The sequence below is a fragment of the Sturnus vulgaris genome, chromosome 1, assembly GCF_052056855.1.
Source record: "Sturnus vulgaris isolate bStuVul1 chromosome 1, bStuVul1.hap1, whole genome shotgun sequence".
Taxonomy (NCBI): Eukaryota; Metazoa; Chordata; class Aves; order Passeriformes; family Sturnidae; genus Sturnus; species Sturnus vulgaris.
Window position 1 is genome coordinate 84,880,984 of NC_142243.1, and position 14,979 is coordinate 84,895,962.

At 37.9% G+C, this 14,979-nt stretch overlaps 1 protein-coding gene across 5 annotated transcripts in view; it reads left to right on the forward strand.

Annotated features, from left to right (window-relative positions):
• Window positions 1–14,979, forward strand: part of CTNND2 (catenin delta 2) — a 630,539-nt gene that overhangs the window by 323,482 nt on the left and 292,078 nt on the right. For all 5 annotated transcript variants that reach the window (XM_088170959.1, XM_088170931.1, XM_088170938.1 and 2 more), the window contains 2 exons: window positions 5,971–6,005; window positions 6,505–6,621. In XM_088170959.1, coding sequence (XP_088027085.1) covers window positions 5,971–6,005; window positions 6,505–6,621 — 152 coding nt within the window. The remainder of the gene's footprint in view (window positions 1–5,970; window positions 6,006–6,504; window positions 6,622–14,979) is intronic.

The window sequence follows — 14,979 nt, forward strand, 5'->3', positions numbered from 1 at the left end:
GAATGGTTTTCTGGCATCTACAGCTAAGAACTTTGTCATCATTTTAAAAGTCAGTTTGAAATTTCCAATGTACAAGAGAGCAGCCATCAATAAAATATGTGTGGGTTTGTGAGGGTATTGTTTATTTATTTTGATTTGTTAGATTTTTTTCTATTTTCCAAGATCATTGTTGGGAATTGGATGAGGTTTCTTGGAACATCAAAAAAAGGACTTCTTGATAGGGTAGCCAGGCTGATACCACAGCTGACAAGTATAGTGCTATTAAATATTAGAGAGAGCCTACAGTGTCACATTTATAGAGGTGAAGGGAGTGACTACCAATGCCATAGATTTCGATGTAATTTTAAATTGGCCACAAAACCCAAAAGTTGCTCTTGAGGACTGTTTTTTACTATGGTAATTTATTGAGGAGTTGGTACTTTTTTGCAGGATTATTTAATGTAAAATTTATTTTTAGGTTGGTTGGTTTTTTTCCCCACCAGATAGTTGATACTAAAAGTTGTTTACTATTTTGCAGATTACCTGAAATGTACTGCTGATTTAAAATCTGCTTCTCCTTTGCTTTAGATGGAATATTAATTTTTCAGCCTCCTTGCTTCTTTGTGAAATTCTTCTGGATCTTTTTTCTTCCACCTTCCACAACAAAAAACAATTTAAAAATAATTGAGAAAGTATCTGCCTATAATTATATACAGCAAAGTTTATGTAGGTCCATTGTAGAAATAATTTAAAAGATCATGTGCTGATACAACTCCTTGTAAAATCCTTTCACAGCTTTTCTACAGTAGTGTTATATTTAATTGTATGAATTGTTTTAGATATAATTTCATGAATTGTTTTTGAAAACAATAAAAATATTTTGGTGTAGTAGATAGCTATAGCACTTTCTCAAAAAATGAGTGACAACTGTAAACTGAATGACTTCACACAAAGGATAGACACACAAACATTTCTTAGATAATTAGAGGAATATAAAAGTGTGAATTTGCCCTGGCAGTCTGTATGCAGGCTCAGTGATAAAGCAACAAGTGTGCCAGAAACAGTGAATGAAAGAAAACCTACCTCCCTTCCCAGCAAGAAGTGACTTTCTTTGCTATGGTGTTCTTCTGGGAGCAGCAAAGCAATGAATAACTGCTTTGACCTGCTGTGCATGTGCACTGATGTATTTTGGTGCATGGGATAAAAACAATGAATTTCTGCAGGCTGCATAATAAATACTGTTGCTAGAGAAGTGTGTACAGGGCAGTGGAGCTCCTTATGGCTCTGAACCTATCAAGGTATTCCTCTGAAGTGGGCTGGGTCTCACATCAGACCATGTAATGTCTAAAACTAAACCCAAGTGATGCTGCAAGTACGGCTGTGTCCAGGTAGTGTGCAAAATGTCTCTTGGGCTGAGGTTTCATGTAACTTACCTTTGCCTACCATTGTCCTTGCTGCCAGTGCCACAGGCACACATCCACCTTCTAGAAGTTCAACTGAGTCCAAGGTGCCCTTGCTGCTTCCCAGCACCTGCTTTGGAAGTGAATTTTTGGGTGTTTGTACACACCCTAACAGCAACACGGTCTGAGGATGTCTCAGGCAGCTTTTCTTCTGTCAAAGTGAGGACTTTGGTTGCTTTCATAGAAATATAGCTGGTGAATGTTGTCCAGGAAAGCATTATTTTGGTGTCATATGAAGCATTCACTTCTGTATCACCAAAACTGCTTTTGACTCCTGTAGATTGCTGGGAGAGGTGTTTGTTAGCCTTGTGTGTAACTCACCTTGTCATGCAGGTGCTCGCTGTCTACACAGAGTCTATATTATCATAGTGGATTCCTATCAACTCCATCACGAAGGGGCACCCACTTCTTGTTTAACTTGACTTGAGGTACAGGAAAAAGTGAAGGCTCCCTAAGGCCTGGTTTATTGCTTGTTTATAGACAAACCGTAGGTCAGTCTGGGATTTTTCTATTTGTGCTTGAAAAGGAATAAACTTGATGAACAGAGCAGCTGGTAATAGTCAGACGTCCTCAGCTGGCTGTAGAAAATCTGCATTTCTGCAATGCTCTGTGCTTCTGCTGTGTCCATGCTGTGCAGAGGCAGGTAGATCTCCCCAGGTGATGCTCCCCAAAACGAGCTCCCTGCAGCGTGCTGTGCTCATTTGCCTTTCACCCTCCCCACATGCAAGGTCACGCACAGAGGGTTCTCACTCCTTCAGTGCTTTTATGACATGCATACAGAAATGGGAACATGTGAGTTCAGCTGGAATCAAGATGACTGTTCTGTGGATATTTACTTTGCTCATTCTTGCCTAGGGAGGTAAAACAATTTTTACTGGGATATCTCCTTTCCTAGGTAGTTATTAAAGGTAAAGCTTTCAGCATGTTGTGCATCCTTACACAGAAGACAGGTTAATTAGCACAAACATTAAAATCAAGAACTAAACATATAACAATATTCTTCTTTTGTTTAGTCAAGTGTTTTGTTCATTTGTTTGGGTTTTAACATTATCTTCTCATTCTTAATTTATTCATCTTCCTTGCGATTTTCCTTCAATATATTGAATTTTCCAAAGACAATAAAAGCATAGAAGAACCAAGTTTTGCATAGCTGAATAGTGATGGAGAATTCTTTCTGTAAGTCAGATAGAATTAAGTAGAACAGTAGTCTTTTATGTACCTAGAACATTTGAAGTGTATACAGGATGAAATGGCTACCAAAAATAAAAGAAGAATAAATAAATCACAATTTTTCTTCTGAATTTGGGTTAAGGGAGGTAGTAATTCTACCTGTTTGAGTTCTCAGCCCAGTCATATTTTATGCTATGATTTTCTAATGCTATACTAATGTAATTCTGTTTAAAATCCCTTCTCAAACTCTTAAGGTGGACTCAGGTTACCATAGTTCAGAACAACTTGATAAAGAATTTTATTGCTCATCTTCCTCAGTCAAAGATACTGTTTGCAAATTCATATAATGAGTCATAGGAATATGCAGAAAAGGGGTTATTAATGCATTTTTCTTTAGAAAAAAATATGGAGCAAAAATACATTTTACTGGACATGTTGAAAAATTTATTAGGACAATACTTCTGTTAATTATTGGTTTTTTGTCTTTTCATGTATTTGATATATCTATACAGTCAATTGTACTGATCTCTTGTGAAGCTGAGAAACAAACACCTGAAAGAAAAGGACAAAAAAGCATGCCCTTTTATTCACTCAAGCAGATTTGGCACATTCGTGTGACAGCCTAAAGGCTTCCTGCACAAACAGGTCAGGTTGCTTCAGTCAGGACTCTTTTTCAGGTCAAAAGCAGGGGAAGCTCAGTTAAAAAACGGAAAGAGGAAAAATAAAGAGTGCCTAAATTAATACTATGGCAAATTCTAATAAAGTTTTCTTGGGAAACCCTTTAAATATTGGTTTGCAAGGCTCTGGCATTGGTTTGCAACCAAGAAATGGCAGCTTCAATATGCAACTATATTGGATTGTTAAAAAGCTAAAGAGCATGAATTTAACTAAGGAAAACAGCACTCTTTCCATACCAGAATATACTGATATCTTTGTAGGAGCAAATAAAACTTTAATAGAGATCACATAATCTTTTAGGTTGGAAAATACCTTATGACCATCGAGTCCTAGCATTAACCCAGCACTGCCAAGTTCACCACTAAACCATGTCCCCGAGTGTCTCATCTACATGTTTTAAATACCTCCAGGGATGGGGACTCACCACTGCCCTGAGCAGCCTGGTTGATGTTCCACTCGTTGAATAAGAAGGTGGCATTAGGATAAAAATTCTGATGGTGGATCTGCTATCATGACTCTAAGAGCTACATTATTTATTGAAAAAACATTACAGTAGTGGTGAGAATTGTGACTAAAACTGGAGAAGTCAGAATGTAGTGAAAAATTCATTGTGATCCTAAGATTAATATGGATACAGTACAGTTTTTCTGTGGAAGTCAGACAAGTGATATTGGGAATTAGTGTGGATCAACCAGAAGTGATTCATTGAACATAATGAACTTTGTTACATTTTGTACAAGTTTGCTACTTAAAAAGGACTAAGCTGGAATTCCTGGAACTGGTAATTCACTCTTTATGCACAATTTGATTTTCTTTTCTAACTTATTTGGATGAGGTGGCATAGGCTTTTACATCATCATGTTTATTACCAGCAACTTCTAGTAATTTATTCCACCAGCAAGAACGCCACCTGAGATACTAAATTTTTTTCTGTCTGGTGAGGTGATATCTATCACATAGAAATCTGGATACTGGAAGAGGGACTCTAGAGTGCAAAGTAGTACATTACTTATTATGGATTGTGTTAACTACACAAAGGAAGATTGCTCCCAAGTAAGTCCCAGTGTGACAGATGAAGCTGCAATTATTTAGTAAATCTGAAAATCAGACAAAAGGAATGTAAAATTGAAAAAAGTGTTATTTCAAAAAGAGTCACTGTCCCTAGTCACCACTAGGACTTCATTTCAAAAGGTAATTTAAATTCAAATAATTTCATCCAGTTCAGCACTTTGCAGTTATTATTGTTTATCCAAGGACTCTGGCAACATTTGTCTTCGATATTGTTTGTTTCAGTGGACTTGAATGAAAAAATTTTAGTTCACTATCTCATCAAAGGACAGGCTTCTTAATCTGTGACATCACTACAGTGAGTCAGTATAAACCACAGACTGGAGATATTAGGAAATTTATGATGATGTCTAGATTTGAACTTGCCAAGTTAACATTTGTGATTCCAGGTAGAAATTAAAAGTTATTTTAGAACTATTTTGATGTAAATTAGACAATTATTATATTTTTTTAACACTATCAAATCTGGTAAATAATTGAGACAAGTTCTTTACTGTAAAAATAGACCTCCATAAGGAAACATTTAATTTCATTTACATTACTATTGTTCAGAACATAGATAGCAGGAGGTATACTGACATATTCGTAAGTGATCCAGCATCTTCTGGTAAAAGGGAAAACAATTAGAGATTTAAATCCATTTACACATCCAAAAGAGCATTTAGTCTCAGCGTCAGAAAATAAAGAAATAAATGAATAAAATTTTTTGAAAAGCTAAAATAATTTCAGTCTTTGTTTCTTTAGCTTATGGATGCAACAGATAATGTTGTTCTCCCCTATAAGTATCTTATAAAAAGGTACAGAAAAATCTTTCAGACATGAGTGTAATAATCAGTTCACTGTTATCAAAAGAATGGTTAGTACTGAGTAACTTCAATACTTTTTGTATTCTTGTCATGTGAGAAAGACCTATATTGAAGCAGAAAGAAGAACATGCCATGGAGGAAATTGTAGTTATTGCCTAACTGAATACCCAATTCATTTTATCATTCATTTGAATGTATCTTTCATTTTATTGAAAAGAAAAATACCCTACCTAACCCATCCTCTGGTGTGCATGCTCATTATTTTAAAATTAAGACCTTCTGTTGCTTAAGTGCTTGTACATAGAAGCACAAACACATCTAAATTTACTCTCCTGTGTAGCCCAATTGAATTAACTTAGCTGCACATTTGAATAATATAAAAATGCACATAATGATCAGTAGAACCAGGAATCATAATTTCTTTCAGAAATCACACGTCACTATTCACTTGAGAAAGCAATTTATAATTTTCTCGATAAACACGGAGAATCAGACAAATGGAAGGATCCAGAAAAGTTGAAAAATGCTAATTGAAATAGTGTCGTTTGTATATCAAGACCAAGAGGCCAATTTCTATGATTCAAATTACTTGATAAAGAAGTTAAAATGCTTCCCTCCCGCTGAGTGAATGCTGTTCAAGTCATTAATTAGAAATAGATAAAAAATTATGTATTCTAAATATGTTTTTTATTCTTAAGAGTGTTCTTCTCTTAAATCCGTTCCTTCAGAATAGATTTATATCTGAATATTCATGGCACACTACAGAACAATTTAATTAAAAATTATCACTTTTTTCTTTCTTTTCCCAGTTCAACAGAAGAGCAGTTTCACTGGCAAACACAAGGTAATATACTTATCTACATATATGTATTACTTATATTCTCTCCCAGAAAGATCATTTTTACCTAAAGATGGTGGAGGGAAAAAGCACATTGATGTATGTGGAGGTTTTTGTTGGGGTTTTTGTTGTGATTTTTCTAATTGCTAGCATGTGAAAACTCTATTTAAAAAGTGACAAGATTTGGCAAAAGTTGTTAGGGTTGGCAAAAAGTACACTGAAACTAATGTAGAGTTTTGAGAGGGGGCATTGCTAAATGTGTCTCTGGCTTTTTTTACTACTAGACCTAAGTATTCTCATTTTGCTTTTATTAATCCAAGGCCACACTTTCAAAGGATGGCACAATTTTCAGTATGGCCAGCATCCTGGGAATGAGTGGCCTCCATTCTGTCATCAGCTGTGAATGCTTAGTCACATATAACTGGTTTTAGCTTTTGTCTTGTATATGTATGGCTTTACCTTTTTACCCTTCTTTTACGTTTTTATGTTGTTAATTTCATTATAGATGGTCAGAAAGATATAGAAGATGAACTCACCACTGGTCTGGAGCTGGTGGACTCCTGTATTAGATCACTGCAGGAATCAGGGATACTCGATCCACAAGACTATTCAGCCACTGAAAGTAAGTTGCTAGAAATAAATTTTCTAGAACCCAAAAATTTTGTGCGTTAAAACTGTGTGTCTTTAAGTGCTGCTAGTTTTTTGGGGGAAAAACAAGTGCATAAAATATATTTTAAGGAAAATATTTTCTAATTGCAGTGTTGCTGTACTATACTATAAGGTCATGTTACAAAACTTCATCATCAACACCATAAAAACAACATTCAAACGGCAATTTTTCACTATCCAAAGGTAATAAAATGAAACCTACTGGGCGGCTGTGAGGAAGTCTGATGTCTGATTGTAACCACTTGGCCAGGTAGCTGGTAACCCCTTACAACTAAAATTTTCTTGTAGATACAGAGACAGAAATAAGTGAACTTAAAGATGATGCACAGAACGGCAGCTGTAGCAAGAAAGGTGAAGTCTTTTCTCCAAAGTTGACTCACTGGTCACTTAGCAGCCATTCTGTTTGCAGAGCTGTGCAGTGAGTGCATGGATTGTTGGCCAGAACCAGCCACTGGCGAAGGCTAGACAACAGCAAAAGTGAACAAGGGACATGCCACTCAGTGTGCTTGTAGAGCAGATGTCTACTAGCAGTTGTGCTCACAAGTTGCACTGAGACTGTTTTCCAGCATGTTAAATGGTCTGTTGTCAGATGTAGCACTAGATGATGCAAAAGCAGGTTAATTCCCTAGTTTCCTTTCTTTTCCCTCAGGCTCCTATCTCATATTCTGTCTCCATCTTCCACAATATTCCACATTCACTTCCCTAACACTGCAACTCCTGACACTAGCTTGTATTTTTTTTTCTCATTCCTCTACATTTTCTTCCCTCTTGCTCAATTGATATCTGCTACCCAGTAACTTCTGACTGAGTCACATCTTTTGAGGCGGCTGCTCAAATTCAGCTTTCTTGATAGCAAAGGGGATAATCTCCCCTTCATCTAAAAGAGGTGGTGAACTGTGACAGCCACCTTCTACAAAGCATCTTCAGCAATGACAAGTCATCACCTGCAATGTGGTCATCAGGTGACACAAGGAAGACATCATATATTAGATGCAGAATTTTAATTTGTCAGAACATTTTTCATTATTTTAAAGCAAGGTTTGCTGTCAAATTCAAGCTGAAAATCCTGGGACAATAGAAAATTTTTCATTTTACATGTGCACAGGATTTCTGGGCCACAGTGTCACTAACAGTTTTGTTATGGTTTTGCTTAATCTGAACAGTCTGATTGACATTTTGAATGGAACAAAATGGGGAAAACATGATGAAACAATGTAAGCCCTTGGTTTTTTCTTCATTTGAGGGTGAGGAGAAACAAAACAGACCAGCATGATAACGATTGCCTTTAAAATGTGATTCTGTGATAGAAAAATGAAACTGCATAGATAGCAATAGAGGAGACTGAGAGCAGAGTGGGGCCAACTTGTTTGGAAAAGTGCCAGAAACTGGTTTAAGAGATGAAAACTAAGGAAAAAAGGTTGAGAAAGATGAATATAATACATGGAATGAAGTCTGTGTATGTGAAAAAAAAAAAACCTAATACTAAAGAAATTTCTGAGGATTATTACAATAAGCTAAAACACAAATTGGAATGCAGGTAGATAGAAAGAATAAAGAACATGGGCAAATGGAAAACAGTGATGGAGAAGAGGAGCAATAGAGATGGATTTGTAGAGGATCATGAGGAGAGGAATCGAGGTTTGTTGAAGCAGGAGGTTCATACAGAGTGTTGAAAGCTGAGTTTGCCTAGCTGGATGGTTTGTGGGAACAAGAGTTAGGTGCAAAAAGAGGGGACAATGGGGTGATGAGAATGACAGCCAAGAAAAGGAAAAGTGGTATCATTATGGACAGGACTGTAGCTATCCCTAAGAAACATAGGTTTGGAGAGAACAGGCAAGTGCATGTGCTCACAAAGAGAGCAGGCTTTCCAACAGGGCTGCAAGCTTGATTTGCATTGTCAGAAAATATTTGTAAAGCCTTTTGTCACACTGCCCTTATTCCTTTGGTCTGAGCTCAGCTTGTAATAAAACTAGATTGCTATTTGCCATTTATGAGTTTAATTAAGAATCAGATCTATATGCCAAAGCTAACAGTTGCAGCTCTGCTAATCGCTCATAAATGCAATTAGGATGTCACATACTGGATTTTTTTCTGGTGTGGGGGTCTTTTTTGAATTTCGAGTAAAATGTTACAAACACATCAGACAGGTGAAATGTTACTGTGTTTTAAAAGTCAAAAGTACAAAAGTCAAGATTGTTTGTACAGCATAATTTGAATTTTTTATGAATGCATTAGAAAACAATTACTGTCATGCCCTATTTTGTACATTTTCTGTCCATGCCTCATTTACCCCAAGTTGAGGCTCAAATTGCAACAGCACACTAGAGGGGAGAGTGCTTCTGACTTCTGTAGGCAATGAGTAGAACATGCACACAATGAAAACAAAAGTCTCGTATTTACTTAAGATTTTATTGTGTCCCTCTTTTGTGTCTTAAGGTTTTCATGTTATAGTTGTGAAATAATTTAAAGTATTTGCTACTGATACATATTTATAGGTGTTCCCAGTTAGTTGTGCTGAGAACAAACAGTTGTAACAGATCACTGTGGGAGCATGGTCTCAAATATTTGAAGCATCATATAAAAAGGAAGTTTAAAGCCCACTCTGAAATGTCTCAAACACAGTATTTTGTGTTTCCTAGACACTTCATTTCTTAATCCTTTCAATCTTATAATAGGAAATGAGATTTATATAAATATCTAACTTTACAGGTATTCCAAAAATCACCATTTGTGATGTATCTGAAGTAAACTTAGAGTGCTGTAGAATTATCCACCAGGGTGCTACTATTTTTTTGACTTTGTATTGAACATTTTTCAATGGAGACTTGAAGTGATGCAGCAAAAAACACTGAACCATTTTGCATTGTGTGCACTGGCCATAAGGCAAAGAAGGAGGGGAAGAGCGACGACTCAGAAAAGGAAAGTTAGTCTGGCATTTTCTAACTTTTGAGCTCCCAATTTTACAATTTTAGTTATGTTTACTTCTCTGCAGTTTAGCTGCAAAGCTGTATTTTAAGTAACAAGACTGACTCTGAGGAGAGCATTTCCCACCTGCCATGCATTTGAAGCAGATTTTTAAAATCATCACATGAAAGCCTGCCCAGTGATGTGACCACAGCTTCCTTTTCTGAACTGTGTGCATCTAATCTAATGACTTAATCTATCAGTAGCCCTGCCTTGGTAAGGATTAGTGTGTCTCTACTCAGAATCTTTACAATTTGGTTTCATGCACTCTGATTTTCTCAGACTTAGTTTCAAAAAATGGTCATGTAGCAGTCAGTTATAATACTCTAAATCCCAAACATCTCTTCACATGTGCTATTCCTTTAGTAGCAAATAAAAGCCATGAAAAAAAGGCTAATGGGACAAGTCACATGAAAGGGGCTTACACAGGAGGGGCTCTGTATTGCTAATAGAGATGCCTGCTAATTATCTTTATTGAGTGTGAATCAGCAAATGTAAAAAATCTGAAGTATATAAAGCTTATTAATTTGGTGAAATGAAAGCAGAGTGATCACTGGTTTTAAAGTAATTATTATCAGACAGGCAGACTCATAACTGCTGCAAACTCTCATACAAGCTTCCTGTGGTGGAGCTGACCCTGGAACAAGGTTATATGCAAGCAAGAGGAATTCTTCCACTGTTGCCCACCTCTTTTTTCTGTCCCAACTCAATATAAGTTGGCTTCCTCAAACCACGTGCTTCCAGTTATAACGGACAGACAAAAAGTCAGGAGACTTCCAGAATTATGCAAGAAACTGCATCTCCATGGTCCAATTCCCTGTACTGCAGTGATTTCTTGTAGCTCTAGATCTGTCAAGACTATGTCACTCCAGTTTACATCAACCATGTCATAGTTTTGTGGCCTCAGAGGGGCGTTCAGCCTGTCCTGAGTGTTTGTGGGGATCATCAGCAGAAAAACAGTGGTCCACATATCCCCTCAGTCCCCAAGGGAGGGCCCATACAGGCTGCTGCTAGTGTCAGTAGCCATTAGCTACAGTGGGCCCAGGGGCACTCAGTCCATCCTCCTCCCTGCTCTACGTTGCTGTCACACCCAGCTTGCCTGGCTGCTCCTCTCTGAAAATATTTCTTCCTTCCGCCATTACCTTTCTCTAATGGGAACTCAAAAACACTGCTTTTGCACAAGTGAAGCTAAGTAACTGACACCTTAAATAGGGTCAGGGGAAAGACCAGACGTGTGAGAGCCAATGTAATCACATTTAAGATGCTGGAAACGAGTCATGGAAAAGGGATAGGAATGCACAGTAAGTGCAGGACCTGAAATCACTAGGTGAGGAAACATGCAGGGGAAAGAAATTTAGTTCAGGACAGAGATAACGTTATGGATGTTTGAGGAGACACAGCACTACTGAACAGTGAATGCAGCTCAGGAAAGGTATTTTCATGGCAGAATAATTTAATTTAGTGAGAAAAGGCATGTGAAAATAAATTTTGTGAGGAGTGAGTATGCACTGTGGAGACGAAAAAAATAATATTTCTGACTAGAAATCTTGGAAAAATGTGGTATGAAAGAAGAGGGACATTATTTCTTCCCCTTCCCATTATGGCACCACTGTAGCAAAGTCACACAACTACTTCAGATCCATTCCTTTTAGTATCTTGTCAGTGCACCTCCTTTTCTGTTTTGTTTTTTTTTTTTTCCTTGTTTCCACTCACATTGTATGTAAGAACAATTGAAAAGGTGGAAAGCTGCATGGAAGGAAGGAGAGTAAACACAGATATACAGCTGTCTGAGTTAAGAAGATTGGTTGCTGAGGACATTTGTCATTAAGGTTTGATAATGTTGCAGTCTGGCCTGCAGATAAGTGAGAAAGGTCCTGATGAACTGCCTGAGGTCCCCAGTTGTCCATCCTCTGTGACAGAGAAACTAGAATCCTCTCAAACTACCTTTTCCTGATGATGTTTGTAAATTTGCAGCTTACAGATGGGTAGTGTAAAGTAAAAGTGAAACAAGAGGAAAAGTTGGTTCTATATTTCTTCCCCTTCTATTAGTTTCTCTGTCCCCCTATTCCTGTGGGTCATTAGCATGCCACATTAGAGGATTGACATGACACTATCATCAAAACAATCTAAGCTAATTTCTGAGATAATTAGCTGAAACTCAGCATCTTCACATAACGTGCTGCATCCTTACAGTCTTCAGTGGTGGGGACAGGCAGTGTTTTTTCCTTCTGTCTTGGCATTAGCAAAAGCAGGGTTAGAAGACTTCGAAGATTACTGAGCAAATCCATTGGCACTTTCTTCCTAACTTAAACCACAGGCTCAAATGTCTGCTAATACAGAAGTCTCTAATTTTAATTTAAGGTATCTATTCTTAAATCTTCCATGCTTGTTCCTTTGCCTTGGCCTCCACAAAATGACCATATGACCGGTCTCTAAAGGATTACAGGGCGGATTTATGGTGCTTTTGTTTCTAGCTGAAACAGAATAATTTCATTATTTTTCACTTGCTTCATCACTTCATGTGGCAACCTTCCTTGTTTGCTCCCTAAATCAACAGTAGAGACTGTGGGAACAGAGCTCTCATTGACATGGATCAGAAAGCTTTCTGGATAGTTCTCCCAATTGTCTTGATAATTTTTAAATACTCATTTTTAATTTCAGTTTATAATTTTTTTTTTAGAGCAAGCGGTTTCTATTAGGATTGCAGTTTTTCCCACACAATGCTGCCAGTGCTCCACATGAATTTTTTTCCTCACATTTTCTGGATATATATTTTTATTTATGTCTATGTTGTCCTGGTGCTCAGGATTAATTGCAGAATCCATACAATAATAAATAAAATAAATACAATGTAGATTTAATAATACCATCTTTTTGGCTAAGGCCATTTCATAATGCACTGCACAGATGCTACATATTGACAGAAATGCAGGCAATTAAGGATGTCCAGGTTCTTCTGGGGAAGAAAAAGCATGGGTTATCACTCTGGTCTCAATCCCAAAATATATTAACTCTTTTAGTAATTCAAAACTATATGCCCCAAATGCAGCACAAATAGGTAGCAGTACCATTTAAATGCTGGAGGTTTTCCCTCTGAAGAATGAATTATGTTACAAGAACATTTTGCCACATGAAATTACATACAGATGTTGTATTAGACAGATGTGGGTTTCACTTAAGACCCCTGTCTAATTATGAGGCTGGAAAGGTAGGCTAAACTCTTACTTTATCCTCTTAATTCACTTTTGTTTCAGCAATTTTTCGTAATAAGAGAGATCCTCCTTACTCAGTGGGAAAGCAGATGTCCCAGCTTGAAAAAGCACTCCTTGTTCAACCTGTATGATTTTCAGCCTTTATAAGCTGCTTTTATCATAGATACTGAAAATGGATCGAAACAAAAAGGCACTATTTACACAATGAATGTGTAAAAGGATGTGTGTTTATGTGATTTCCACCCCATAGCTCTTGCTTTGTGAAATTGCCAGCTGTCAGATGGCTGGACATGCTCAATGAGATGAAATTTGGCAACAGTGGATCTCCGTTTTTTGATAGATTAAGTTATTTCCATTTCATTATCTGCTCTGAGAGCCAGGGTGCTCCAGCTTAGTCATTCTTGTACACACAAAGGAGGTGTTTCTTGTGAGATTCTCCTGGTAAACATACACACTAATAAAATCGTGCTCTTTGAGTGCATTTCCAAGCTGAAAAACCCCTAGGAAGTGTGCATGCCACTCCTCCATTTCAGGATCAGAGTCTTTAGAGTAGAAGTGGCATAAGTGCCTAACACAGGGTACACTATCTTTCTGTCCTGGTGCATTAATGCAAACCTGGCAGTCTCTGACTCAACAGTTCATAGCTCCAGATAAATCTCTCAGAGTATGAATTCTGAGGAAATTTCGATTTATTGCATAAACTTCTCTCGGTATTGTAATATATTTAGGGTAAATATTTATGGTTGGACATTTTGGGTGCCTCTCTTTACTCCATTCATCTTTTCTAAAGCAAGCCTTTGGCCAGTCTTTGTTTCAAAACTTTGAGGTTTTAAAGTCGTCTTTGCCCAATTTGTAATGGAATAAATATCTGGAAGGGGGACACTGCTTTTCAAAGGGTGGTTTCACAGTTGTTCATTGTATGCTCTCACAGAGAAAGTTGTAAAGGAATTGTCTCCACTGTGAGTCAAATTCAGTCTTTTTAAGTAGTCGTTAATTATGTAGATTTCTTAGAAATGGGGAGAAGATGTTGTTTCCTTTACCCATCTCCCCTTTCTGGCCCTAGTCACCCTAAGCATGAGCACGAAATAACTATTAAGTTATTTAACATTGTAATAGCCACTGGCTGATCACAGAGACCTGCTTTCCAGGGGCAATCCTCAGCAGGAGATGAATGTCTTTACAAAGTAGCTGACCATGAAAAGCTTCTGTAGATTCATTGCTACATTCCACTAAGACATTACGATTTGATGAAATGAAGCTGGCTCTAGTGCTGCTGAGACCCAGCTCTTACATCTCAGCATCAGTGTTTGCAGCCAGTGCTGCCTCAGGAAATGCTCCATCAGCACTAAGCACCCTAAGCTTGGACTCTGTTTTCATTCTGTCACGGGCAGAGCTCTAAGGCACTGAGAATAGCACCAGTAGAAGAGATGTAGCTCAAACACTGCCATGCAGTACTCCATCACTTCTCCACTTCTGTGTACCAGGATGGTATAACAGGCACACCTTTGCTGCTGACGTATCACATCCCGGTAAATTCATGTCAGTGTTCTTACTTTAAGAGCAGTGTTCTTACTTTAAGAGCATGAGCGAAGTTTTCCTTTTTGGCCGCTTCTCTTACAGGCAGGAGGAGACCAAATTAGGAGCAGAGTCACAGTATGGGCTTTTACCACCAAGATTCCTGACAGACTTTGTCAGGAACGACAGGAATGTCAGCAATGTCATGGTATCTACTTCAGGATGGACTCAGGTCCAGCTGATCTTGTTACTCTTTGGTTTGCTGCCTGTCTTCAAGTTCATGTGTGGTTGTTGCAAGCAGGAAACTTGATGAAGGCTGAAGGAACCATCAGTGCTCAGGGAAGCAGTTCGTGCTTTCTCTGGTTTCCTGTGGGCACCCTCCTGTGCAGGGCTTCAATCATCTCAATTCTGCTGCAGCTCCTCTGTAGATTGGTAGGTGCCTGGGTGAGTTTATAGGCTTCTAGTGGAAAAGCACTAGAAGCCACTGGCAGAAGTACTGCTCAAAACTAATGGCCCAGTACATGACCTTTTTGTTGGACCTTAACTTCTGCACGCTGCCCCTTGCATTTTCCCCTCCTCAGGAAGTTCTCCAGCTGGAAACACTCTGACCATCTTAATAT